General features: G+C 38.4%; 1 protein-coding gene across 1 annotated transcript in view; it reads left to right on the plus strand.

The window, feature by feature from the left end:
* The window catches only part of MAN1A2 (mannosidase alpha class 1A member 2), a 150,508-nt gene that overhangs the window by 54,469 nt on the left and 69,769 nt on the right, over nt 1-26,270 (plus strand). Inside the window, exons 4-5 of the mRNA XM_004614424.2 lie at nt 302-420; nt 9,865-9,945. Coding sequence (XP_004614481.1) covers nt 302-420; nt 9,865-9,945 — 200 coding nt within the window. The remainder of the gene's footprint in view (nt 1-301; nt 421-9,864; nt 9,946-26,270) is intronic.

Below are 26,270 nucleotides of genomic sequence, written 5' to 3' on the forward strand. Positions count from 1 at the left end.
GCACCACATATATTCTCTAAGCCCCACCAGGAGTAATCCCTGAACACACAACCAGGAATCTGTCCATATCACTGCTGGGAATGGTCTAACACCCTCCTCCACCCATTTTTTAATTGTCTTACCATTTGTTATCAATGTATCATCTTTATATTAAACAATATATATTATTATGAAAATTGAAGTATGTTAGATTTTTTTTGGTCCTTATATTCCTTTGGTTTATTATATGAAATAAAATAGACCTATATGAAAGGTCATTCTTTTAATGACTTTTAATGATTTTTGACTCCCCCAAATACAGGGAGTTCACAGATGGGTGCTACCATAGTAGATGCTTTGGATACCCTTTATATCATGGGTCTTCATGAAGAATTCCAAGATGGGCAAAAATGGATTAAAGACAACCTTGATTTCAGCGTGGTAAGAATTCCATTGATAATTTCTTTGGTTAAAGATGAAAAGAAAAAGTGTCTAACAATAATATTTTGGAGCATTGTGCTGACAGTTCAAGGGAATTATTCTCTGTTAAGGGTATTATTTATTTATTTTTTCATAAAACGCACACCTTGCCTATCATCTTTTTCTTTTTTGCTTTTAAAACAATGTGTTAGGTATATTAAGGCATAAGTTAGAGTTTTAAAAAGAACATGTTGAATTAGAAGTACAGGGAAGTATAAGCTACTTGAAACAATGTAGATTTTAAAAAAGAATGATTTGGCACTTTGATAAGTTTTCATAATTAGGCCTATATCATCATTTCAGCCTTCATTGCATACTTTAGTGGTATTATTAACGTTTGAAGCTCACCACAGCATTATTGTTAGTACTATTTGAGCTAATCTGGTATGTATAAATTATTAGTAAGTGGTAGAAATTATTATCACTAGTCTTCACCTAAAAGATGTCTAGGCTATTTTGTCAATTCATTGTGTTCTTTTATGGTATTTGTGCTTGCTATTTCTGTAGACTTCAGAATGCTTTTTTCTCCCTTAGACTAAATCACTCAAATTATAATTTAAATCCATAAATATTTCTTGATGGCTTGCCTTGATGCTAATCTTTCTTTTTATATTATTCTAGCATTTAGATCACATCTCAGTAGGAATTCTTATTGTTGTTTACGTCTAGGCTTGGTGAATGGTGGAAAATCTTACATAAAATGCAAAAGTAAAAAGAATTACTTTTGTATTTCTGTCTTTATGTGGAATTGATTTTGTATGTTTTGCAAGATACACAATTATTGAGTTTACACTACTTACTTTTTCCGTTATAACTACACATGCCACATTAGTCATAGTACAGTAGTATTAATGTAGTTTATTTACTGTTTTCTTTATCCCTGAATCAGTATTTAGCTGTGTATCACTGTATCAGTGTCATCCCATTGCTCATCGATTTGCTTGAGTGGGCATCAGTAACGTCTCCATGAAGTTTCATAATTATATCTGAATTTGATAATTGATTTTTTTATGTTTGAGAATGATCTTAGTAATTCTCAGCTTATTTTTTTAAACTGTGGAAAACTTGATGTTTTGATGAGTTTTGGATTAAATTTTTAGATTAATTTGCACAGAATTGGCATCTGTACCTATGCTTCTGTTCATGATATGTCTAGTTTATGTCTAGTAATTTGCTGGTGTATACTTTTTTTTTTTTCCTCCCTCCCCTGGTGTATACTTTTTATTGGGGCTGGAGTGATAGCACAGTGGGTAGGGCATGTCCCTTGCACGAGGCCGACCTGGGCTCGATTCCTCCGTCCCTCTCAGAGAGCCCGGCAAGCTACCAAGAGTATCCCACCTGCATGGCAGAGCCTGGCAAGCTACCTGTGGTGTATTCTATATGCCAAAAACAGTAACAACAAGTCTCACAATGGAGACGTTGCTGGTGCCCGATCAAGCAAATCGATGAGCAGCGGGATGACAGTGATACAGTGATGCTTTTTATCACTTGACTTCATCAAAAACCAGAGCTGTGCATTCATTTCAACTAGAAAATTTAATCTTTCGGAATTAACCAAGTAGTGGAGTACCGAGAAGACAAAAAGGAAATACTGTAGTATCACAGGAGGAAGTAACTACAGGAAGCATTTACAACTCTGGGGACTAGTAGAACTATGGAAAGTGGGATCATTAAATTTACTAGCTTCAGATTCTGTCTTTGGTATTTTAGGAACTCTTAGATAGGTCCTTGGAGCTGGACTGTGTGCTTGTTTTGAACTCTGCCTTTGTAGTACTTGGACTCTCTGAGAGGTACAATGAAACAGATTTTGGGAAGATACGTGCATGATATGGTCCTTGTAACCAGAAAATATTTGTCACTGCAAGGTGAAGAACCATGGCCAATTAGACATTGTCCTAATCTAGAAATAAATTGGAAGGAATAAATTGCTTCTCCCCACCTTGTGTTATCTTAGTAGAAAGAGCTATTTGCTGAGCCTGTAAGGCAATCTGTTGATAATGAGGAATGTATTTGCTAAGCTCCAGTTGTAGTACACCACTGTAAAAGAGTATAAAAAGCATACCAGGGTGAAAAGGGGGGCTTGGATCTGAGAAAACATAATTTAATAATCAATGCAGTCCTTTTCTATTCCTTCACTTTTAACTTTTCTGTGTCAAAAATTTCATTTGAATTTATAAATTTTGTTTTGTTCTGTTTTTTGGTGGTGGTGGAGGTGGGGCGGTCCGGTACACACCCAGTGGTGCTCAGGGATCACTCCTGGTGGTGCTGAAAATTGAATTTGGTTCAGCCAGAGCAGGACAAGCCAACTCGCTGTACTATCTCTCTGGCCCTGTAAGGGAGAAAAAAGCATTCTGAAATCTACAAAAATAGCAAGTACAAAACAGTTGCATTATTTTGCATGTAAATGTATTTGGGTTTTGTTATTCTTTTATTTAGTCTCAGCGTATTCTAACTGCTGTGTATGAGATCTCTATATTTTCAGTGGGAACATATTTAGAGTTGTCTTCCATCTTAGTTTTGCCATGTACATTAGTGTACTTTTTCTTTTCTGTCTTATTTTGTATAATACTTCATGTTAATTTTTTCTACTTTTAAATATCTTTTCTCTACTAGTTTGACATTTATAGCTTCCATTTTTATTTGTTTTGGAGTATTAGCATATATATTTATCAGAATTTGAAATGGAAGAGTTTTTTTTATTCCCTTTCTGACTTTACCTCTTAGAATGGTTTAATTTAGCTCATTTACTTCCTTTCATGTGTAATTGTTTTCTACTTGAAGCAATAAATAAGTATAAATAAACAAGTATAAAAAATAAATAAGTCTAAACAATAAATGAAACAATGAGAAACAAGTAGGATTGGAATAAGTATGGGTAGGTTCATTATCTTACATGGAGTAGCTATCGAAAGGCTTTCCTGGGTGATGCTTCTGGAGGGAAGGCCCAAGGGAAGCCTGTGAATATCTTACCGATATGGCTGGTTATCGTGTCAGAGATAGATTATTTTCCTTAACTTTTTAAAAGTACAGTTTCATTGTCATCCTGTTTTTCTGGTGCTTTGGAAAACTGTGCAGTATGACTTTTGAAAGGTAATATTTGGGGCAGTAGCACAGTGGGTAGGGTGTTTGCCTTGTATGCGGCTGACCCGGGTTTGATTCCCAGCATCCCATATGGTCCCCTGAGCACCGCCAGGAATAATTCCTGAGTGCAGAGCCAGGAGGAACCCCTGTGCATTGCCAGGTGTGACCCAAAAAGCAAAGGGAAAAAAAGAAAGGTAATATTTTAAAGGGGAACCATTGTCTTTTTTTTTTTTTTTTTGCTTTGCTGTTCTGTAATTTTTTTTTACCACATGTTCATTTGGGTGGGCTAATCAGCATAAGGACTAGATGTTTTACCAATCTGAAGATTTAATTTTCAGTTTTGGAAGGTTCTCAGTTATTACTTAAGATTGAGTAATGCCTCTATATTTCCTTCTAGAAATTTTCAACTCATTTGTGAAAGAAAGGTGTATGTTTAAAAAATATAAAATTATAAAAAATATAGTAATCAGATAATAATCAATGTTGGTTTGGGAATTAATACAGAGCAAGTACTATTATTGATGAGGGATCCCTTTGCTAACTATAATAGTCAGAAATTAACTTTCTGATGGTAGACATTTATTCAGGGTGCGCAGTGCATTTGGTGGCCGAGAACTGCCTCCCTGGTCTGTCCAGCAGAGGAACCACAGAAAGATGGTCAAAACGGCATTTAATGCAGAGCTTTTAGCATACTTATAGAACATCTGAGGGAGTTCAAGGTATAGAACTACACATAGGTGTGATTGATCATTTACAAACTGAATGAATGGAATTCTCTTAGGGGGATTAACTCAAGGGGATACTGTCTCTCAGGGACTATACAGAGAGATTCACCCAGGGACAACAACCATTATAATGTTTTTCTTTTTCCCTTTAATAGTATATATTAAACAATTAAGTTTACTTCTTACTAATACTTGGAGTTATTTGGATAAACACAATAAGAGATATAGATTCCAAAACTTAGTTTTCTGGACTCTGAGGGCAAGTAAGGCTTTTGCGGTGTATCCCAGACTAAGTCCTCAGGCCAGTTCAACTCATCCTTGCCTGTGGTGGATCTCTATCTTAAGTCATAATGGCTTGCATCAAGACCATGCTTTTATAGGTTTAGACTGCCCCATTTCAATGCCTGGGTAGCTTTGCTGCTCACCCCCAGTCCACCCAAGTACTGTGAGGTGTTAGGAACTATGGCAACTGATAGCTGTCCAGGAGTAGATATGTTTCAGAGCCAATCAACTCCCACATATTAAGAGCACAGCATTAACTGTCTTTCTGTTTTTAAGCAAAGAACATTGCTCTATAGTAAAATATGAAAAGTTATAGGGGAAATAGAAAAGCAGAGTAAATCACTACAAATACAAAGTCCAGAGTCACCAGAAGTTTTGACTTCTAAGTAACCAAGACTGATTTTGGGAATTGTGACAATGAGAGGTAAAACACAAAGGAAAGGTTAAAGATAAACTCAGGGGATTAGTAGTGCTTGTAAAAGGACTGTAAGCCCCTCTTTGGGGAGGAATAGGGGCAATTCACTGATGAAGCCTAAAACACTTAGGATCTCTTCCCTAACCATGATAAATAGTCAGAAATGAACTTTCTGATGGTTGACATTCATTCACAGCCTTGCAGGTAAAGTGTAAAAACAGACATGCGAGTGAGTGACAATTCAGAACAGCGGTAAACCCCTTTCATAGTATTGATAGTAGTAAAGTAAGTTGAAGGGATATTGGTAGGAGAGGACTTTAAAGAGGTTGTGGGGAATTTGATTATGTATGGTCCTACCAATCTTTTTTTTTTTTCTGAATCACCATAAGTAGTTGTAAAGGTTTGTAGAGTAGTCAGCTAACGGATTGAAGATTGAAAACACACTAACTAAATATGCTGAGTAGAGGCCAGAAAAATAGTACCGGGGTAAAGGCACTTAACTTTATGCAGTTGACCCCTCTTCCATTCTGGGTTCCAAAAGATTCTCCAAGCACTGCAGGGTACAGTCCTGGAGGCCTCAACACTGAAAAGTTTCGGCCTGGAGCCTTTCAGCCAGATGGTGGTCTGGCAATGCAAGACCCGTTAGTATCACATCTCAGGCCCTAGGCTGGAATAGCTGAAAGAGGATCCAGGACTTCCTTCAGTGCCTGGGAGACCCATCCACACAGAGTGCTAGACAAATTAGGATATTGGGAAGGGGAAATGAATGAAAACAGGAAAACTAATTAGAAGCTTATATTAATCTAGTGAGCAAAAGAGGCTTTTTCTTCTGTTTCCCTTCTTCTCTCTCTCTCTTTTTTTCTTTTTATTGAATCACCATGAGAACAGTTACAAAGCTTTCAGGTTTAAGTCTCAGTCATACAATTATCAAACACCCATCCCTTCACCAGTGCACATGTTCCATCACCAAGAACTCCAGTATACCCCCTCCCACCCTCCACACTGCCTATGTGGCAGATGATTTTCACTTTACTCTCTCTTTACTTTGTTTACATTCAATTTTCGACAGAATCCCCAGTAATATTATTTGTAATTTTCCCCCAACAATCAGACCTGCCAAAAAGGCATCATTAGATCATTTGTTTTCTATTGCTGATACTGAAGAGCATATGATGTCACATGGCTGCAATAATGGCCGCACGGTTTTGGAATCCTGGTATTTTAGTAATTAAGTCCAGAGGTATTTCTGCCAGCAGCTGCTGCATTCCGAGATTGGTTTGTGTGCCTCTGGGAACATGGCCGTTCAGGAGTGGAGGAACCGTTTGTGGGAGGCTGCTTGGGGTTCCCCTTTGGGCAGGGGGGAGCAGGGCCAGTTCTGCCCTCTGCCCCCCCATCGCGAGATTTCCCGAGCACCCCATCACTGCAAGCTCCTACCTCTCTGTCCAATTGACTCTGAAAGGTGGCGATGGCCATGCTGCCGCAAAGGGGAAAAGGCCGAGGGACAAAAACCCTTCCTCTCCTGGGGCTGCATGGTGCCATAGCTTAGTTCACAGTCCAGGAGCATTTGTGCCAGCAGCTGCTGCATTCCAAGATTGGTTTGTGTGCCTCTGGGATCATTGGCCATTCAGGGGCAAAGGAGCCGCTCCTGAATGTTTTTTTGTATATCAGGAAAGGTTGCGTGGCCGCTTTAGTCCTGGTCCCCATATACTGGAAGCCATGTTAGTAGAAGCTCAGTGTTGCTGGGGTTCCATCTGGAGAAAGCGGGGAGACTGCACCTTCTCCATATGGGGCACCCCTGTGTTATTGGCCTGGTCTGGGATCCGGAGCATTCTCTGGTGTGTGGTGCTCACCGGCCTAGGTTCTTCACAGCTCCTTTATTCTCTGAATAGGAACATTTACTGGTGTGCATTGTGTGCTGTGTATTGGGAATATATGATGCAATGTAAATTACAAGATGCACTTTACTTTCAAGGGTAGATTGAGATGACAGCTAGGTTCTTAAAAAATTTTGTATTGGAGAAATAGTCTTGCTTTAGCAAATATGTTCTATAAATACTGGAAAGTCATTATAATCTTTATTAAAATTATGAATGTCATTTTTATATTAGTCTTTTCTGTATGTATTCATGTATTCTTTGGTTTCTTTGTTCATGTTACCTGTCATTCCTATACTTCTTTCCCAGTATTAGAATTTTTCTTACTAGTATCTATATCTATCAAAATGCAGAGGTACAGACTCTGTCGTAGGGTTATTAATACTGCAATATTTATGCCAAATTTTCTTTTTACTTTTACTTTTCCTGTGTGGGTATGTGTACTTGTGCATGTGTGCGTTTGTGTGTGTGTGTGTGTGTGTGTGTGTGTGTGTGTGTGTGTGTGTGTGTGTGTGTGTGTGTGTGGACTAAGGTGCAGTGCTCAGGACCTACTCCTGACTCTGAGCTCAGGTATCAGTCCTGGTAGGGACTGGGGGACAGTATGTGGTGCCAGGAGTTGAACATATGTCAGCTGGGCTCAAGGCAACACCCTATCCACTGTACTTTCTCTCCAGGCCCTGTTCATCTGTCCATTTCTTTTTTAAAAAATAGATTTTTTGTATTTGGGAATAAATCAAATCATTCTGTATTCTCCTGAAGAATCTGCCGCCAGTACTCATCAATACACTGGCTCGGCTCTTTACATGCTACTTGTCTGAATGCAAAGTTCCATCTCAGTGGAAAACCAGTAGGACCGTTCTGTTGTACAAGAAGGGAGACATCCATGACATCAGCAACTATTGCCCAATCTGCCTGCTGTCTGTCATCTACAGGTTGTTCACTCATGTCATCCTGAATAGAATAGGCAGAACATTAGACGAAGGACAACCGTGTGAGCAAGCCAGGTTCTGAAGGGGATTCAGCACGATAGGCCATATCCACACAGTGACCAAACTCATTGAAGTTTCGAGAGAGTTCAAGATGCCTCTCTGTCTAACGTTCATCGACTTAAAGATGGCCTTCGATTCTGTTGAGACTGAAGCAGTCATCGAAGCCCTGGCCAAACAGGGTGTTCAAACTCAGTATATCAAAGTCCTCCGAGAGCTGTATTGTGGATTCACCACCAGGATCTCACCATTCTACAAGCAAGTGATCATTGATGTAAAGAGAGGGATGCGGCAGGGTGATACCATTTCACTGAAACTCTTCAGTGCCGCCCTTGAGAACATCATGCGACCACTGGAATGGGAAGGAATGGGAGTGAAGATAGACGGTCGGCAATTACATCACCTCCGCTTCACTGATGAAATTATTCTCATAACACCTAACATTAGCCAAGCGGCACAAATGCTGGCCGGCTTCGACCATGAGTGTGGAAAGGTCGGATTGCAGCTGAACTTCAACAAGACGATGCTCATGAAAAATGAACTAGTCCCCGAAGCTCCATTTGCTCTCAATGGAATGAACATCTCCGAATGCAGCAGCTATGTGTACCTGGGTCGAGAAATCAACATGAGGAATGACTTGGCGCCAGAACAGTGCAGGAGGAAGAGAGCAGTGTGGAATGCCTTCAAGAGCATCGAAAAAGTGGTTAAGAGAACGAAGAACCTCCAACTCTGGGCGCATCTTTTTGATTCCATCGTTCTTCCTGGGCCCTGTGCAAACAGGATGAGAACGCTATTTAGGTATCCCAAAGAGGAATCAAAAGAGCTATGCCAGGAGTATCACATCTCACTCAAGTGAGAGAAGGAATCCGGACCTCCGTCGACAGTCAAGAATCCGGGACGCTATCTCGTTTGCCAAGGCATCAAAAATCAGATGGGTTGGTCATGTAAGACGATTCAGAGACGACCGCTGGACTAGAGCTGTTACTGACTGGATTCCATGGGACGTCAGAAGACCACATGGCCGCCCACCAACTAAATGGTCAGATTTATTTGTCAAATCCCTGTATGAACGATTTGAGGCTCTTTCTCTTCCTGGAGCAAGCAGATAGCATTGGGCTACACTAGCACGAGACAGGGACAAATGGCGATGTTACTGGTGCTTGCTTGAGTAAATCGAAGACCAATGGGACAAAGAGTGATACGATAACAAGTGGTTCTGTGTTCAGTTTTTATCCATACTCTTGATTTTATGCTTGTATATGCCAACCTTAAGGGAGTTTACATATTATCATGTTTTCTTATATATTAATTTGTCAATTTTTGTACTTATTTTTAAATTGCTGGGACTTCATTTTGATGTATATGTGAAATGAGTATCCCAATTAATTTCTGCTTAGGTTATAGTTTTTATAGCATTATTAATTAATATATCTTTAATTATATTAGTGATTTTCGAAAGCTTTTATAATGTTATATATTTGAAAAAATTGAAATGTATAAGGAAAGGTAGAAATGAATGTCAGTATCACTGTATAGTAATTACAATGAAGGAAAATGTCTTATAGAGAAGATACACCAGAATTCAAGAGGCTTTTCTTTTCTTTTCTTTCTTTTTTTTTATTATTTTATTTATTTATTTTTTTGCTTTTTGGGTCACACCAGGAGATGCACAGATGCACAGGGGTTACTCCTGGCTCATGCACTCAGGAATTACTCCTGGTGGTGCTCAGGGGACCATATGGGATGCTGGAAATCGAACCCGGGTCGGCTGCGTGCAAGACAAACACCCTACCCGCTGTGCTATTGCTCCAGCCCCAAGAAGAGGCTTTTCATAAGAAGAATAGTCAATAGTATCAAATATTTTAATAATTTCACAGTAATATATAAGGTAAATGGAAATGACCTTTTGGTCTTGGCCACTAGGAAGCTGTAGGAATTTCATTTAACTTTAGCAGTAAGTTTGCGAGAAACATGAAATATTTAAAGTATTTTGAAAAACTGTAAGTCTTCAATATGTTAATATTTAATATGTTTTTTTTCAGAATTCAGAGGTATCTGTGTTTGAAGTCAACATTAGATTTATTGGAGGCCTACTAGCAGCATTTTATCTTTCAGGAGAGGAGGTAAGCAAAAACCAGTAATTCATTGATTTGGGGGAAGAGGTTGTGGATGAAATATAATAAATTGAGAGATTTCCCTAGCAGCATATTGCTCTTAAGGTGGCGTAATATTGAATTAAGGTAAAAGTTTACTAAAAGAACCAGATGCTTAACTAGAACTGTTCCTTGAGAATAATGATTTTTCCATTTTGAAAATATCAATAAAACACAAATCGATCACACATTTTATCTTTACATAGTCACATCTCTTTTGTAGGCATGATTATTCTCCAGGATTTTGCCATTGCAGTTAAAATGTAGTTTGTTGATAGAATTTTGAAAAAGAACAGTACTATTCTGACTCATTTCTGGAAGGCTTGGTATAATAGATACAGGCACTTGAGACCAGCAGTGATAGGGAAGTTGGAAAATAATAGAGAAAGAAATTAAAGAAAGAAGTTGGTTATGAATCTTTTCTGTTTTATTTCTGAGAGACTATTTCTCAGTACTTTATTTGTAATTTAAATAATTATGAAAGCCCTGTTTTTAAAAATTAAGTTTTTGTTTTATGTGTCATAAAAAAGGACTTCTGTGTTTTCTTAATTTTTTTGTAGATAACTTTTTTCCCCTTTAATATTGAATCACTATAAGATACATTTTTGCAAAGTTGTTTATGATTGGGTTTCATTTATTTTATTTATTTATTTTTTTTTGCTTTTTTGGGGGGTCACACCCGATGATGTACAGGGGTTACTCCTGGCTCATGCACTCAGAAATTACTCCTGGCAGTGCTCGGGGTACCATATGGGATGCTGGGAATCGAACCCGGGTCTGTCGAGTGCAAGGCACACGCCCTACCCACTGTGCTATCCTACCGCTGGCCCTGATTGGGTTTCATTTAATGTTCCAACTCCCAACCCTTCACTAATGTACATTTCCCACCATCAGTTTCCCTTCTGCCATTCCCCCCCTCAGCCTACCTCTATGGGAAACACTTCCCTCTCCCTTGCCCTCTCCCTCTCTTCCCATCCCACTGCCACCTTAGGCATTGTGGTGTGCAGTACAGGTACTGAAAGGTTATCATGTATATCACTCTACCTCCTTTTAGCATTCAGGTTTTTTTTTTTTTTTTTTTGCTTTTTGGGTCACACTGGGCGATGTTTAGGGGTTACTCCTGGCTCTGCACTCAGGAATTACTCCTGGCGGTGCTCAGGGGACCAAATGGGAGGCTGGGAATCAAACCCAGGTTGGCCATGTGCAAAGCAAATGCCCTACCCGCTGTGCTGTTGCTTCAGCCCCAGCACTCAGTTCTTGTCCAAAGTTCTTGTCATTTCCAACTCTCATTATCTTAGTGATCTCTTCTCTACCCTAACTGTACACCCTCCCCCCTCCAACCCCCCAATCTTGATTTGTGGCAAGCTTCCAACCAAGACCAATCCTCTTGGCCCTCCTGACCATCTTTTCATATCTAACAAATGAGTACATTCATTCTGTGTTTGTCCCTTTCCATCTAACTCATTTCATTCAGCATGATACTCTTCGTGTCCATATATAAGCAAACTTATGACTTCATTTTTTCTAGTGTCTACATAATATTTCCATGTGTAGATTTAACCACAGTTTCTTTACGTGTAATCAACTTCTACTTTCAGTTCATCATGGTGTGTAAAGATAGTTGATAGTTTTATCCTCTCGATTTTATGGAGGTATGATTTATGATCTAGCATGTGCTCTGTCTTGGAGATGTCCCATGTTCACTGGAGAAGAATATATATTCATCTTCATGAGATGATAAGTTTTGTATATCTCTCCATGCCCCCTCTTTTTTATTTCTTCCTTCAAAGCCAGTATTTCTTGATGAGTTTTAGTCTTGTTACTCTCGTAAGAGTTGACGAAGTGGAGTTGGAGTCTCCAGTTGCTATTGTGCTGCTGTCAGTGTTCTCCTTGAAGTCTATTAGTTGTTTGAAATCTTTTGCTGTCCCTTGGAGTGCACATGTATCTTGAGTGTGACTTCTTCCTGGTGTACATATCCCTTGATTTTTAAGAAATGACCTTCATTGTATCTTATATTTTTTCAGTCTGAAATCTATGACATCTGACACTATTATGGCCAGCCTGGCCTTTCTGAGGTAGTTGTTTGCTTGAAGAGTTGTTTTCCAACCGTTGACTTTGCATCTGTGTTTGCTCTGACTCTTCAGATGTGAAGTTCTTGTAGGCAGAGGAGTGTTGGATTCATTTTAATTTTGCCACTCTGTGTCCTTTAACTGGTGCATTTAGAATATTAACATTGATAGAGATTACTGTCATGGGGTTTTGTGCCATCTTTCTGTAGAAGTTTGTTGTGTTTGTGGGGTTTGTGTTAAAGTAGCCCTTTCAGATTTTCTTTCAAAATTGGTTTTGAGCCTAAGAAGTTCCTGAGCTTTTGTTTATCTGTGAAGTTGTATATCATTCCTTCAGATTTGAATGGGATTTTTGGCTGGGTTTTCTTGGTGAGGCATTTATTTCATTAAGTTTATTTTACTATATCCCACCATTCACCTCTGGCCCTCGTTAGATCTTATTTGATAGGGACTTGTTTGATAGGTCTGCTGTAAATCTTAGGGATTCTTTCTCCTTTGTGTGTAATTTTGAAACTTTTTTGATCTTGCTGCTTTCAGTATTGTATCTCTATCTATGGTATTCCTTATTCTGATTAGAATGTGTCTTGGAGTCTTTTTATTCAGGTCTCTTATAATTGGTACCCTTCAGGCTTCCTGGATCTGGATGCCTGTGTGCTCTGGCTCTGGGAACTTTTCAGCAATGATGTTTTTGACTGTTGCTTTATCATTGTGGTTGCCTTCCTGCCCGTCGGTACTCTATGATTCTCTGTGTTGTTTCTCTTGAATTCATCCCAAAGTTCTCTTGTCAGCCTCTTTTTTTTTTTTTAATTTGAGGTTTTTTTCCCATTCTATTGTTGCCTGGAGTTTTTCTGCATTTCATCTTCTAGCTCAGTGATTCTGTCTTAAGCTGCTGTTATTATAGAAGGCTTCCACTGAGTCTTTCATTTCATCTACCAAATTTTTTAATTCTAACATTTCTGCTTGTAGTTTTCTCCTTTCTGTCCTCATATTCTCCTGTGTTTTTGAGAGAGTTTATGAAGGTGGATATTCCTTGTTGAGGCTTCAGGGCTTCTGCCTTTGTCCACTTCCTGTACTGAGGGTCTGAGCTATTTCCCCATGGTGCCTGTGGGGTAGTCCGGAGGTGATTCTTTCTAGTACACTATTGGCATGTTGTATGCTACTCCCCCCGCCCCCCCACCCCAAACACATACACACCTACAATCAGGGAGGACTCTGGGGGAACTGGGTGGATGATGGTCTCATCTTTACCCTTCAGTGATATTCCCTTCCAGTTTGTTCTTTGTAGTGTGTGAAGCCTCTTGTGCTGATTCAGAGAATGCATTCTTCGCCCTGAACTCATTGCTACACTTTGATTAGGGTTCTGTTGCTTCTTGTGCTCACTGCTATTTTTGTGGTTTTGGGAGAATATTGATTGGAGTAGGGGCTAATAGACTGTTGGCCTAATGTGGTTGGTTTAGTCAGGTTGCCCTGGCAAAAGTTCAGCATAAGAGGCCAAGATGTGGATCTTACAGGAAGTGGAGGGAGAGATCACTGGTCATGGTGTGAGCAGCTGTCAGCTGGGAAACCATGCTTCCAGCTGGTCTGAGCTGCGGAAGAGCCAAGCACCAGCTCCTTTACTTAGGGTCTGGCCAGTTCACTTGCAGAGTTTAGGTCCTTCGAGGTCCCGCTGTATCACCAGCAGATCTGAGTCTCACTGGGTCACTTGTAGTTCAGCTGGGCTGTTTTCCAGGAGAGGGGAGTTTGGATGGGTAACTGCACTGAGCCACCAGCTCAGAAAACTACCAGACACTGGTATTATATTTGCTGATATTTTATTTATATGTAATAAAATGCGAAAACATTTTGTTCATTTTTAAATAAAGTAATATGAAATATTTATTTGATGTCATTTATAAAATACCAGATAAATAACACGTATCTTATTTATATATAACTCAATATGTAATTTTCAGATTTTATGTCACTCAATTATACTGCCATTCTTTCTCTAATCAAAGCACCAATTTATATTTAGTAAATTTTTTTAAAGTTTGCTTATATTATGGCTGAGAGGTTTTCAAACCTGTGTGTATCAGAATTACATAAGACATCTGTGAAATTGAAATCTTTAAGTCTTTTCCACCAACTGTGATTCAGTTGGTTTCGTATGGAGATCATTATTTATGTTTCATACTAAGACTCTTTGTTAACTGCCAGTGAGTATGTGTGTCACTTGCAGTGTAATTTTGATAACACGACTTTTATTTGCACTTCAAATAAGAACGTATAAACCTCAGTAACCTCAGTTGGCACCTTGGCCAGCTGGACAAGTTCTATCCACAACCTGACTGATGTATGACTCCTGGTGAGCACTGAAAGTAAAAATGTGTAAGCACCGCACCAGACATATGGAACCCTGAGTATTGCAACATTAAGCACAAGAACAGTGAAGGGACAGATAAAGCACAAGACTCTTGTCAAAGGTGATTTTAGAAATTGTGATCCTGTGTTCTGAGAAATTCTAACATCACTTATATAAAGAAAATTATGATAAGCTGATAGAATCTTAGAAGTCAAGTTTATTGAGGTATTGCTGAATTGAGTAAAATTCATATATTCTGCTGCAACTTTACATTTGTTACTGTCTAGTACATATTGTCTAATAACCACGGGCATAATGAAAAAGATTTAAAAAATTTCTTTCATACCTAGAAATCCCCTTTTTCCATGTTATGGTCATCCCGTTTCCCTACTGCCAACCTCTGGTAATACTGATCCTACAGTAAGAAACATTGACTTCTTTTGTGTAGCATAATGTTTTTGAGATTTATTCATGTATTTAGTTGTTGATTCCTTTTTTACTGTTGTAGTGTTCTGTGTAGATATAACAGTTTATCCATTGGTGAATGGATTTATTTATATAAAAGCATGCTATTACCAATATTTCCTTTTTGTAATTTCTGTGCCATAGATATCAAGGCAAAGCATTTTCATGTAGAGGAAAGCACATGTTTGGAATGTGAGGTTTGAGTCCTTACTCTTTCATAATGATATTTAGCAGGTTAGTTACCTCAAGTTTTTGGTTGTCTGTGAGAATGTGAGAGTGTTGAGATTGTGATTGTTAAGTAATGTGCAGTGCCTTATATAATACTGGAGTTAATACTTGCTTTTCTTCTTCCTCCCCCTTTCATATGTGTGTGTGTGGTAAATGTGCTGTGTGTTTTTTTCACAATTTTAATATATTTTATTTTCATAAAGTAGTTCACAATAGTTCATAGTTCATTACAGATAATATTTAAACACCAATCCCACCATTGAACACCTTCCCACCACAATAAGAGGGAAGTGTGTGAAGGTTGTATTTCATTCTGGAGCCATTTAAGCCCGTGTATAAGAGAATAAAAGCAAGTATGTTAAAACCAAACAAATGTGTGCTACTTTTGGTACATAAGTGGGCTAGAGTATAAGAGGTCACGCAGCCACAAATGTGGCTGCATGCTCCAGGAAATTCTGCATCACTCTTCTGGGAGCTTTGGTTTATAGTCTCTGAATCTTGGCCATTGATGACATTATGTGTGAATGCCAAGCTACTGGAAAACTGGGGAACTGGGTGGAGGAGGCCCAGTCCTGATCTGAGCAGACCTGGAGATCTCAGTGACAGGTTTCCGCATACCTGGGTTTTTCTGCTGGTTCCCTCTTGGGTGAGGCTCCTTTGAGCATGTGGAGAATAGCCTTGAGCATGGTGGTGGTTGGATTCTGGAGGTTTTAGGCTGCCAATATGCTGCTTGGGGCAGGGAGGGAAACTCAACCCACCCCCCTCCAGGGTGACCCGGTGAAAATAGCCTGGCATGGGCTCTGGACATTCTGCTGCTATGTTTCTTACTGGTGGGGAATTCTTGTTTTGAAATAGATATTATGAATTAATTTCTTTTTGGATATTATTTTAATCACATGTTAAAATTTATCACACAGGAGGGCTGGAGCGATAGCACAGTGGGTAGGGCATTTGCCTTGCACATAGCTGACCCGGGTTTGATTCCCAGCATCCCATACGGTCCCCTGAGCACTGCCAGGGGTAATCCCTGAGTGCAGAGCCAGGAGTAACCCCTGTGCATCGCCAGGTGTGACCCAAAAAGAAAAATAAAATTTATTTCACAAGACATATTTTTATAGCCATAAACATTTTATATTTGCCATCTGTCAATTACCTCTGGCAAAGAATACAAAGATTTTCTTTGTTAAATTCTTTCTATATCTATCATGTATTAATTTCTGAAAATGCAATCTATGGAAAGTAAAGAGAATATTTTACTCTTTTGATTGTTTCATACAATAGAATTCTAGTGACCATTTTACTTCTCTCCTTGATTATATTGAAAGTCATGATCCAGGTCTATTTTGGGAAACCAACAATTAACTCCTGAGATCTGCTAAAAAATAAATTAAAATGATTTGAATATGACACTTATAATGCTGAATAGATTATAAATTTCTGTACCTAATATAAGCCAGAAGGCTAATTATAATTTTTAATATCACAAAATTATCTCTTATACTAAAGTAATTTGTATCTACTTTAAAAGACATTTTATATACAGTATATTCTGATAGTAGGAATTGAATGAGGGTTATGTGCCACACTAGAAAAGCATTCTTCTTTCTACTGATTTTTCCCTAATCAATTTGAAATCTAGTTTTCTGTTGGAATCATATGTGAAACTTTGTCTTACAAAAGCATAACTATATTAAATATTCATAATTTTCAAAAATGCTGATTCATTATGTTTGCTTGATACGAACTTCAAAAATATGAGTTATTTCCATTGTTGGGGGTGAGGGTCAGGGTTATACCAAGTGCTGCTAAGGGGCACTCCTAGCTTTCTGCTGAGGAGTGGCCCTTGGGGGGACTATATATATGCTGGGGATTGAACTGAATTGGCTGTATGCAAGGCAAGCACCTGAACTCCAGTACTGTCTTTTTAGGCCACTTTATGGCATTTCTTTGATAGGATAGTGACTTGTCATTTTTCAGTGGTTATCAGAATGACATTTTTTTTGAGTCAGGTGACATAATTTATTTGGATAGATGCTTCTGAAATATATCAGATAAAGTAGAGAATGGTGTGGGCTTTAATAGATTTTTACAGATAATTTTTTAAAAGTAATAATAAAATATTTACCAAAATACAAATACCGTTTCTATAATGTAAATAAGATTCTTCTTGAATAAGTTCAGTGATATACATGTATATTTATGTTTTGGCGCCATGACTTACAAAGTTGTTGATAAGAGAGCTTGGGCAGTGTTCCTATCCCCCCCACCAGTGTCCACATCACCCACCAGTTATCCCAAGTTCCCTCCCACCCCCCCAACCTATCTCTTTGCAGGCACATTTTGAAATTTAAGTAGTTTGGGTTATACTCAGCAATATTTTTAGGTAGAGTTAGAGTATTTTTTTTTAAGCTGGAGTTTTTATATATTCTGAATAAAAAGATTAGTATTTATTTTTTCCTGGTTTAAATGTTAGCAATTACTTTTTTTTTTACTGTATTCTCATTTTATCTTTTGAAAGCCTGGTTTTGCTTGAGAAATGGCTGTTTTCATTAAAATATGTCTCAGTACAGTTCAGTATCATTCAACCTCTTCATTTCTTATGTATTTTTAGTATTTGGATAAAATACTCAATTCATCTAATCTAGATAGCAGTTTTGTTTCCGTTTTGCAATGCTGAGAATTGAATCCAGATATCCTGTATATGAGGCAATTCTCTGCCACTGAGCTCCTCCATTATTCCCAGATAGCAATTTTAAATATGCTCTTCATCATTTTTCTGTTGATTGTGTGAATTCATCTACATATTATGGAACATATTTATATATGTTTGCAGTCACAATACTAATGCCAATGTATAGTTGATGATTATGGTTATTGTTACTAACAAATCAACAGACTTAAGTTTGTTGATTTGAGGAACTACAATTACTTAGGTACTGAGGGATAAAACTCAGTATAGGAGGATGTCCCAGAACGACCTCAGATTCTGTAGCATGAAACTTTTATAAGAACCACATTATTTTATTTCTCTGTATGCTTATAAAAATATACCGAATTTTCTACCTAATATGGGCTGTCATTCTACTTTCTGTGACTGACATAGAACTTCAAAGCTGAGCTCAGATTACTCTTAAGCAACTATATTGCAGATAGTTTCTACATTTCATCCATTTTAAATGTTTAGTCCTTAATTAAATATTGTTTGAGTTTAATAACTATATAAGCTATTGGAGAGAATAAAATTGGTGCTCCTAGTACCCCTCGGAGAATATAGTGAGAAGTTGAACTACTTCTGCAAATTAGAAGAGTTTAAGACTAATTTGTTTTGTTTCAAAACCATATTAACAGAAGCATTTTGAACAAGACCACATTAATGCCAAAATCTTTGTACTAGTTTCCAAAATGAGAAACAAATTTCTCATAAGTGCCAGGGATTGAACCTAGGACTTTACATATGCGAGGCAAATACTATCACTGCACTTTAAGCCTTCGAAAGCTTCAGTCCTTTAAAAGACTACAAGCTTCTTTTTCCTAGTTTATCTGCTAAGTTAAAGTAACTTATTAATTATATTAAATAAATATAATAATAGTTATATTAGCAATAAAGGAGAACGACCTCTGCTTGCTACTGTATCCTACTTTGTGAGGTAAATCTCCAGCTTCCACACAGAACCTCAAATCAGTTCAGCAGACCCAGCTCCACATTCTTAAACTTCTGCTCGCTACCTGGCCCTTCCACGTGAAGATGGTTGTGGAAGAAAAAGAGCAATTCCCAGAGAAGCTAGCTATGGAGATTCACCCTCAGCACAGCAGGAACACAGAAAGCTCAATGAGGAAGACGAGTAGAAGCCCACCAAGCTTACTGAGTGAAAACAGTAACACAGAAGGCCCATCTAGCACCTACCATTTCGGTAGTTCTTCAGATAGTGGCTTTAATGAAACTGTTGTGAGGATATTTAGAGCTCAGAGAAACACTGGTACAGGTAGTCAGAAAAGCACAAAAAGTATGAGAACTGAAATGAGAAAACGTTAGGCAGAAATGAAGAGTATGGTACGTGATGTTAAAACTCTAGAAGCTGTGAGCAGCAGAGTAACAACAATTTAGGAAAAGATCAAGATGAGATGGAAGAAATTACTAGAAAACCATAGAAGTTGGGAAAACTCTGAAAATAAATGAATAGAATACTAAAGAATTATGGGACAAGTTCAAGAGGAACAATTTAAGAATCATCAGAGACCCTGAAGAACAGGAAGGTAAATTTGATGAAGAAAAATAGTTTACAGAAACCATAGATAAGAATTTCCGAGAGTCAAGGAATACAGGCATCGAGATAAAAGTGACTTAAAGGGTCCCAGGGAAAATAGACTCAAATAGGAAGATCCAAAACACATTTTCACTCATGATAAAATCCAAAGGTAGAGACAAAATACTGAAATTAGCAAGATCAAAAAAGGAACTTATAAACACAGGAAAGCTCACAACAGTGCTATCAAATGAGACTGAGTCAGAAGAGAATGGAAGGATATAATGTAAAACCCTAATGAACTGAACACATCACCAGGAATACTCTGTCTAGTTAGATTATCTTCCAGATTTGAAGGAATGATACAGAGCTTCATGATCAGGCAGTAGGTTAGAGAATACCTAGCCTTGATACCGGTCTTGCAAGAAGAATTAAAGGAAGTTCTTTATTTTTTTTAAAATCTTCTTAAGACTTTATTTAAACATCATGGTTTACAAAGTTGTTCATAGTACAGTTGCTACCTACAGGCTTTTGATGTTCCAATACCAATCCCACTACCTGAATGACCATCCCTCCATCGTGTCCCCATTTTCCCACCATTCCCCAAGCTTGCCCCCTTAGCAGACACACAATAATTTGTTTTATTAGTGCTTGTTACAGCCAAAGGCTAAAGGAATTTCCAGAAATAATTGATAAAAGAAAATCTGTGAAAATTTTTATGTCTCACCAGAGGATTGTTAAGTATGAAGATTTACTATGCTGTTCTTCACTAGTTGAGCCTTTTGTATTATTGTTTTTGTTTGTTGAGTTTAGTTAGCTTCTTTTTTATTATTAAAGAAGGATGACTTACGAAGTTATTGAGAATTGATATTTTAGGTGTATAATATTTCAACACCAATCCTACCAGCAGTGTCAACTTCCCTCCACTGGTGTTTCTATATTCCCTTGCAACCCCAACCCCCCACCCCATCCCTGCCTGTCAACTTGTCAGGCACAGTTACAGTTTCAGTGACCTTAGTTTAGATCTCACGTTTTCAGTTTTGTTGAGTTTGTGTTTTGTATATAAGGCAATAGGTTAGATCAGGCAGTAGGTCATTCATATCATGGGTATAACTGAAGCCCTGATGCCTGTTCATCCATTACTTCTCTTAAAGGAACTTCTTTAAAAGGCAAGACAAACACCTCAGGAGTTGGCCATTCACTCATGGCAATTATGGTTGCTCTCTACTAGATTAAGAAATGTTTGTTCATTCCTGTCCTGCTAAGGGATTGTATACATTCACACTAACAGGTTTTTTTTTTTTTTTTTTGCTTTTTGGGTCACACCTGGCGATGCACAGGGGTTACTCCTGGCTCTGCACTCAGGAATTACCCCTGGCAGTGCTCAGGGGACCATATGGGATGCTGGGATTCGAACCCGGGTTGGCCGCGTGCAAGGCAAACGCCCTACCCGCTGTGCTATCACTCCAGCCCCCACACTAACAGTTTAACATTTTTTCCTTCCTTCCTTCCTTCCTTCCTTCCTTCCTTCCTTCCTTCCTCCCTCCCTCCCTCCCTCCCTCCCTCCCTCCCTCCCTCCCTCCCTCCCTCCCTCCCTCCCTCCCTCCCTCCCTCCCTCCCTTCCTTCTTTCTTTCTTTCTTTCTTTCTTTCTTTCTTTCTTTCTTTCTTTCTTTCTTTCTTTCTTTCTTTCTTTCTTTCTTTCTTTCTTTTTCTTTCCTCCCTCCCTCTTTCCCTCTCTCCCTCTCTCTCTCTCTTTCTTTCTTTCTTTCTTTCTTTCTTTCTTTCTTTCTTTCTTTCTTTCTTTCTTTCTTTCTTTCTTTCTTTCTTTTCTCTCTCTCTCTCTTTCTTTCTTTCTTTCCTCCTTCCTTCCTTCCTTCCTTCCTTCCTTCCTTCCTTCCTTCCTTCCTTCCTTCCTTCCTTCCTTCCTTCCTTCCTTCCTTCCTTCCTTCCTTCCTTCCTTCCTTCCTTCCTTCCTTTGTCACACCCAGAGATCAGGGTTACTCCTGGCTTTGCACTCAGTAATTACTCCTGGTGGTGCTCAGGAGACCATGTGGGATGCTGGAATTGAATCCCAGTCAGCCTTGTGCAAGGCAAACAGCCTACCCAATGTACTACTGCTCCAGCCCCTAATATTTCTTTCATAATAAATGTTATTTGTCTGATCTTGTGTTTTATTTCTGAGAACCAGCCATGGGTCAAAGGAGGGTTGCCTTGATGATTATGAAGACAACAGGGGCCACGAGAAGTCTTAGATCAGACAGGGCGTTTCCCTTGCATGTGGCAGACCCTGGTTTGATCCCTGGTATAACATACAGTCCCAAGTGATCCCTGAGCTTAGAGCCAGGAGTAAACCTGAGAACTGTTGTGTGTGGTCCAAAAACCAAAAAGAAAAAAGAAGATAAGCCGGACATGAAGAGAAAAGTATGGGGTCAGGGAAAAGCCTCATGAACTGATGCCCTGATTCTCCATTACATTTCGTATTTATTGTCTTAAACCTATAGTCATCAGAAGAACAAAGCTAATCATTTGCAAACTTTTGCCTATCTAAGCTAATCTAAGCAGGCTAAGCAGCATACCAAGGGGACTACACCCCCTATATCTATAAGACCCTAAATAGTCTTATTCTATGCATGCCTGATGAATTTTTGCTGGCAGGTATTTGTTGTTTATTCCATTCCTCCTGTTCTATTATTCTTTCCTGGGTGCATCCTTCCTGTTCTATTATTCTTTATATAATAGAATACATTCTATTACCTAAACTACCTTAACTAGTGGCATATTCCATCCTTGGAGTTTTTGTTAGGGGGATGAATTCCCATATTTTATATACATTGAGATCTCCCCTTAAATTTTTCTTAGCTCTCTTCACTGTCACTGTCACTCTGTTGCTCATCGATTTGCCTGAGCAGGCACCAGTAACGTCTCCATTGTGAGACTTGTTACTGTTTTTGGCGTATCAAATAAACCACGGGTAGCTTGCCAGGCTCTGCCGTGTGGGCGAGATACTCTTGGTAGCTTGCTGGGCTCTCTGAGAGGGGCGGAGGAATTGAACCCAGGAGCTCTCTTCACTCACTAATTTTATGTTTGTAGGATTTATTTCATGTAAATCTTAAAGTGCATTAGCACAGAATTATTAATATTAAAAAATTATTATGCCCATAAAAGCAATAATGGCTTTTGAAAAAAAATTTACTTTATCAGTTTATCATTGCTTTACAATTTTGTGGAATTCCAGGCAATTAATGCCATATGTACAGATGTCACCATTTCCACAATAAAGTAAATAAGAGAGATCTACCCCAAATATGAGATAAATGAGAAATATAGTAAGGAAACAGCAAATGGTCAGACTCATCAAAACTGAAAACTTTGGGGGGCGGGGTAGGGGGTGGGAGGGGCCCTTGGGACATTGGTAGGAAAGCTGATTCTGCTGATGGGTGTGGTGTTGGAATGATACATCCATGAAAAGTATAATTAACAATAGTGCAAATCCCGTACCTCAATAAAAATGGTTTTAAAAAACATGCAACCTCTATAGAAAATAATTTGATAGTATAAAGTTAGCATTTAAAATTTAAAATATTTGGCCCACAAACCTACTTCTAAGACTTTGTATCTTAAAGTATTAGCTTGAATGCCTAAGGTATGCTTGAAAGAATATTTTATTGCACTAATCTTTCTAGTTGCCCTTGTTTGGAAAATATATTGTAGCTAGTGCTTGAAAAGATCTGAATATTCACCTGGAGGAGAATGAATAAACTGATACATCTACAATTTAAAAATCCTACAAACATTAGTTTGATATAATTCAGCCTGAAAAAAAATGCTAGATATGTTTGGTGTAAAAGCAATTTCACTAAACTGGGGAAGAGAGAGTATGTAAAAGTGCTCAATAAAGAGAAAGCACTTGAGAGTGAATGTAAGCACTCCTGCATGTGTGAACACATGCATACCTTTCGGTTGCTCAATCATTTTAACAAAATCAACTGTTTTGGGCAGAAAATCCGGCAATTTCGAATAAGCTGGCACATAGAAGAGATATAAATTATTTTTAAGGATTTAGGAGTTAAATTCAAAGGATAAGGGAACATTTTGGAGAGAGAAATAAGGTAGCAGGAGGATTTGGTCCTGTTTCTAGGTTTGGTACTAGATTGTTAGTGAGACACTTATTAAATACTGGATAAGCTATAAATATTATTAGTTCGGGAGAAGATAATTAATTTATTTTCAGCAATTTGAGTTTGAGGGAATTTTGCTATATTAAGTGGAAAAAAGCAGTAGGTAGACCAATATAATGTTTCTGGTGCTTATTGGAGAAGTCTTATGGGAGGTATTTATTTGAGAGTCAATTGATATTTAGATTACTGAGAGTTAATGTGTTTGGGAGTTAGTTGGTATGTTGATTATAATTGAAAACAAGCACCCGTGAAGTTTCTCAGATACTTTAGTATAGAAATGGGATCTAGAATCAGATCTTGAGAACAAAACATTAAAGGTAAGAAATGAAGAAAATGAATCAGAGAAAGTCAAGGAGAATGTGACATTATTGAAAACAAGGAAAAGAAACTGGTTAATAATAACTAAAAATGGTCTATTCAAATGTGTAGCTAATCATTAGCAAGGTCCATTGCAGTGAAATGACAAGGGCAAAAGTCTGAGTTGGTCCAAGGAGTGTGAGGATAGGAAGTGGACATGGCAAATTTGATTATATTTTAAAAATTGAAAAAGTACTGGTGTTATGTTAGGAGTAGGAAGAAATAGAAAAATCCAAAGAATTAAATATTGTGTGTATGGATGGGAAAAAGGAGGGTGGAAATTACCAAAATATTAATCTTAATTCAGAAAAAAGAAACTGGATGATTTAGGGACTGGAAAGTAGGTCACTGCTTTGCCAAGTGTAAGAGAGACCTTGGGTTGAAAATCAACATTAAAAAAAAAAATCCCTTTTGACTGTTTCATTGCTTTTTAAAACAAGCCAATATTTGATATGAACTGTATCAAAATGGATTTTTAAAACAGTTTCCTGTTAAACCTTTGCCACTTATTTGAGCAGAGAATTTGATATTGTTATTAACAAGGAATAAAGTTAACCAAGTATGTGGTACAGTAAAAAAGAAATTAGGAATCACGGAGGTGGCTCCTGCAGGATTCAGTGGATACTCATCCATAGAGACTTTATGAGGGAGGGACCTGCAGAACTGGAACTCAAGCCTCTGATCAAAGTGGACAGGGCAGTTTGTGCTATTGCCGCTGTCTTTGGAATAAGGGTGATCGAGATGATCCTGCATATGTGGGATAGAATGAAGAACATGGTCAGGTGTTTCTACTTCAGGACATATTGTTGCTGTGTACCTGTGCTGTTAGGAAGCAGTCAGCCTGGGCACCCCTGCCCACTTTGTTGGAATTACCAACGATACAGAAGTCTTGGTTGACAGCCAGCTCCCCAGGGCAAGTGCTCGCAGGAATGAGTTGGTGTTTTACCTTCAAGAAGGTTGCTTTCATTTACAATAAAAACCATCTACATGCTCAGTATTCACTATCTGTAATGTACCTACTTTACATGCATGTCTCCATAATGGGTTCTTTGGATCACCCATGTGTCATTTAGCTGTGAATGGGGAGTGGGGCATGTGTAACTAATAGAAGTAAGCCTGAGTTTTGGCTGATATTTTATCATAAATGAAATGATACTTATGACCTGACTCAGTAATGTGTGTCTTTGAATATTAAAAAACTGTCAGGCTACTGTTAGCTTGTAAATAGAATACTACCTTAAATTTCATATAAATTAAAATATATTTTGTTTTCAAACTCATTTTCCATTTGATGTACACAGAAATCACTGCATATTTCCGGCTCTGTGTCAATCTGAAGTATTGTAGAAACCTTTGCTTGGTTCTAGGGAACACCTCTCTGGCCCCTTAGGGTGTTCCTAATTATGGTGATAATAAAAATTTATCCAGGATGCAGTGCAAAGAGTTAAAGAGAGAGAATAAGAAAAATAATGAGAAATATATTGCAAAGAATGTTATTAGAAGTTTGAGGTATGTTTAATTAAATAAATGGGAAAGAACAATGTCTAAAAAGATTTCAAACTGAAGGGAGAACTATTAGAGGCCTCCAAAGGTGTGTATTCTCCTGCCATGTGCGTTCGGTGGTCTGGGGCCACTTCCCTCATCCCGGAGTGCCAATGGCAGTGGGTGGATGAAAGAGGAAACGAGGGCCAGGCTGGTTGGTGATCAGTTGCAGCTTATTCCAGTCTAGTCTCCCACTGCCTCCTTCAGTCTCACCCACTCCCATATTCCTCCTCTTCATGCCCACTCTGCAGCCTTATTATAGAGCAAATCAGGAAGGGTTGGGGGGGTAGCAATTGCACAGGTGTGGTTATATGATAAACAGATGTAAAATCCTTCCTTCAGGGGAAGCTTCTAGGACAAATTTTAAAAAAATGGCTGCCAGGGCTCTGCTTGGGGCAGAAAGGGAGACTAAACCTGCCCTAGGACAAAAAAAAAATCTACTTAGAAAATTCAGAACCCTTAGAGAATCTGACCTTAAAAGTCACAGGGTCTGACTTGCAGATAATGGTGGTTCACAGATAAGAGAATTAGAGCACAGAGGAGAGGTTATAGATAAACACAGAGGAATGGGAATGCCTCAGAACACTGATGGGTGTAACCCAATAAACTCCTTGCGGCAGGGGCCGAGGAGAAAGGATGTTAACCCTAAAATGTTTGGAGCTATATTCCAGCACAAAGGTAAAGGACAGTACTTACCAAAGAAGGACAACTAGCAGTTGCATTCTCTAGATGCTAGCTAAAATTTGAATAATGCCCTTATTTTCTTTTTTAATTGAGGTTGCATTGTTCATAAGGGTGTAGTCAAGAGTGCAAGGTGTTTTTCTTTTGACTTTGCTTCCTTGTTTCATATCTATGTATTCCACAAGACTGAGA

Source organism: Sorex araneus, chromosome 3, assembly GCF_027595985.1.
Source record: "Sorex araneus isolate mSorAra2 chromosome 3, mSorAra2.pri, whole genome shotgun sequence".
Taxonomy (NCBI): Eukaryota; Metazoa; Chordata; class Mammalia; order Eulipotyphla; family Soricidae; genus Sorex; species Sorex araneus.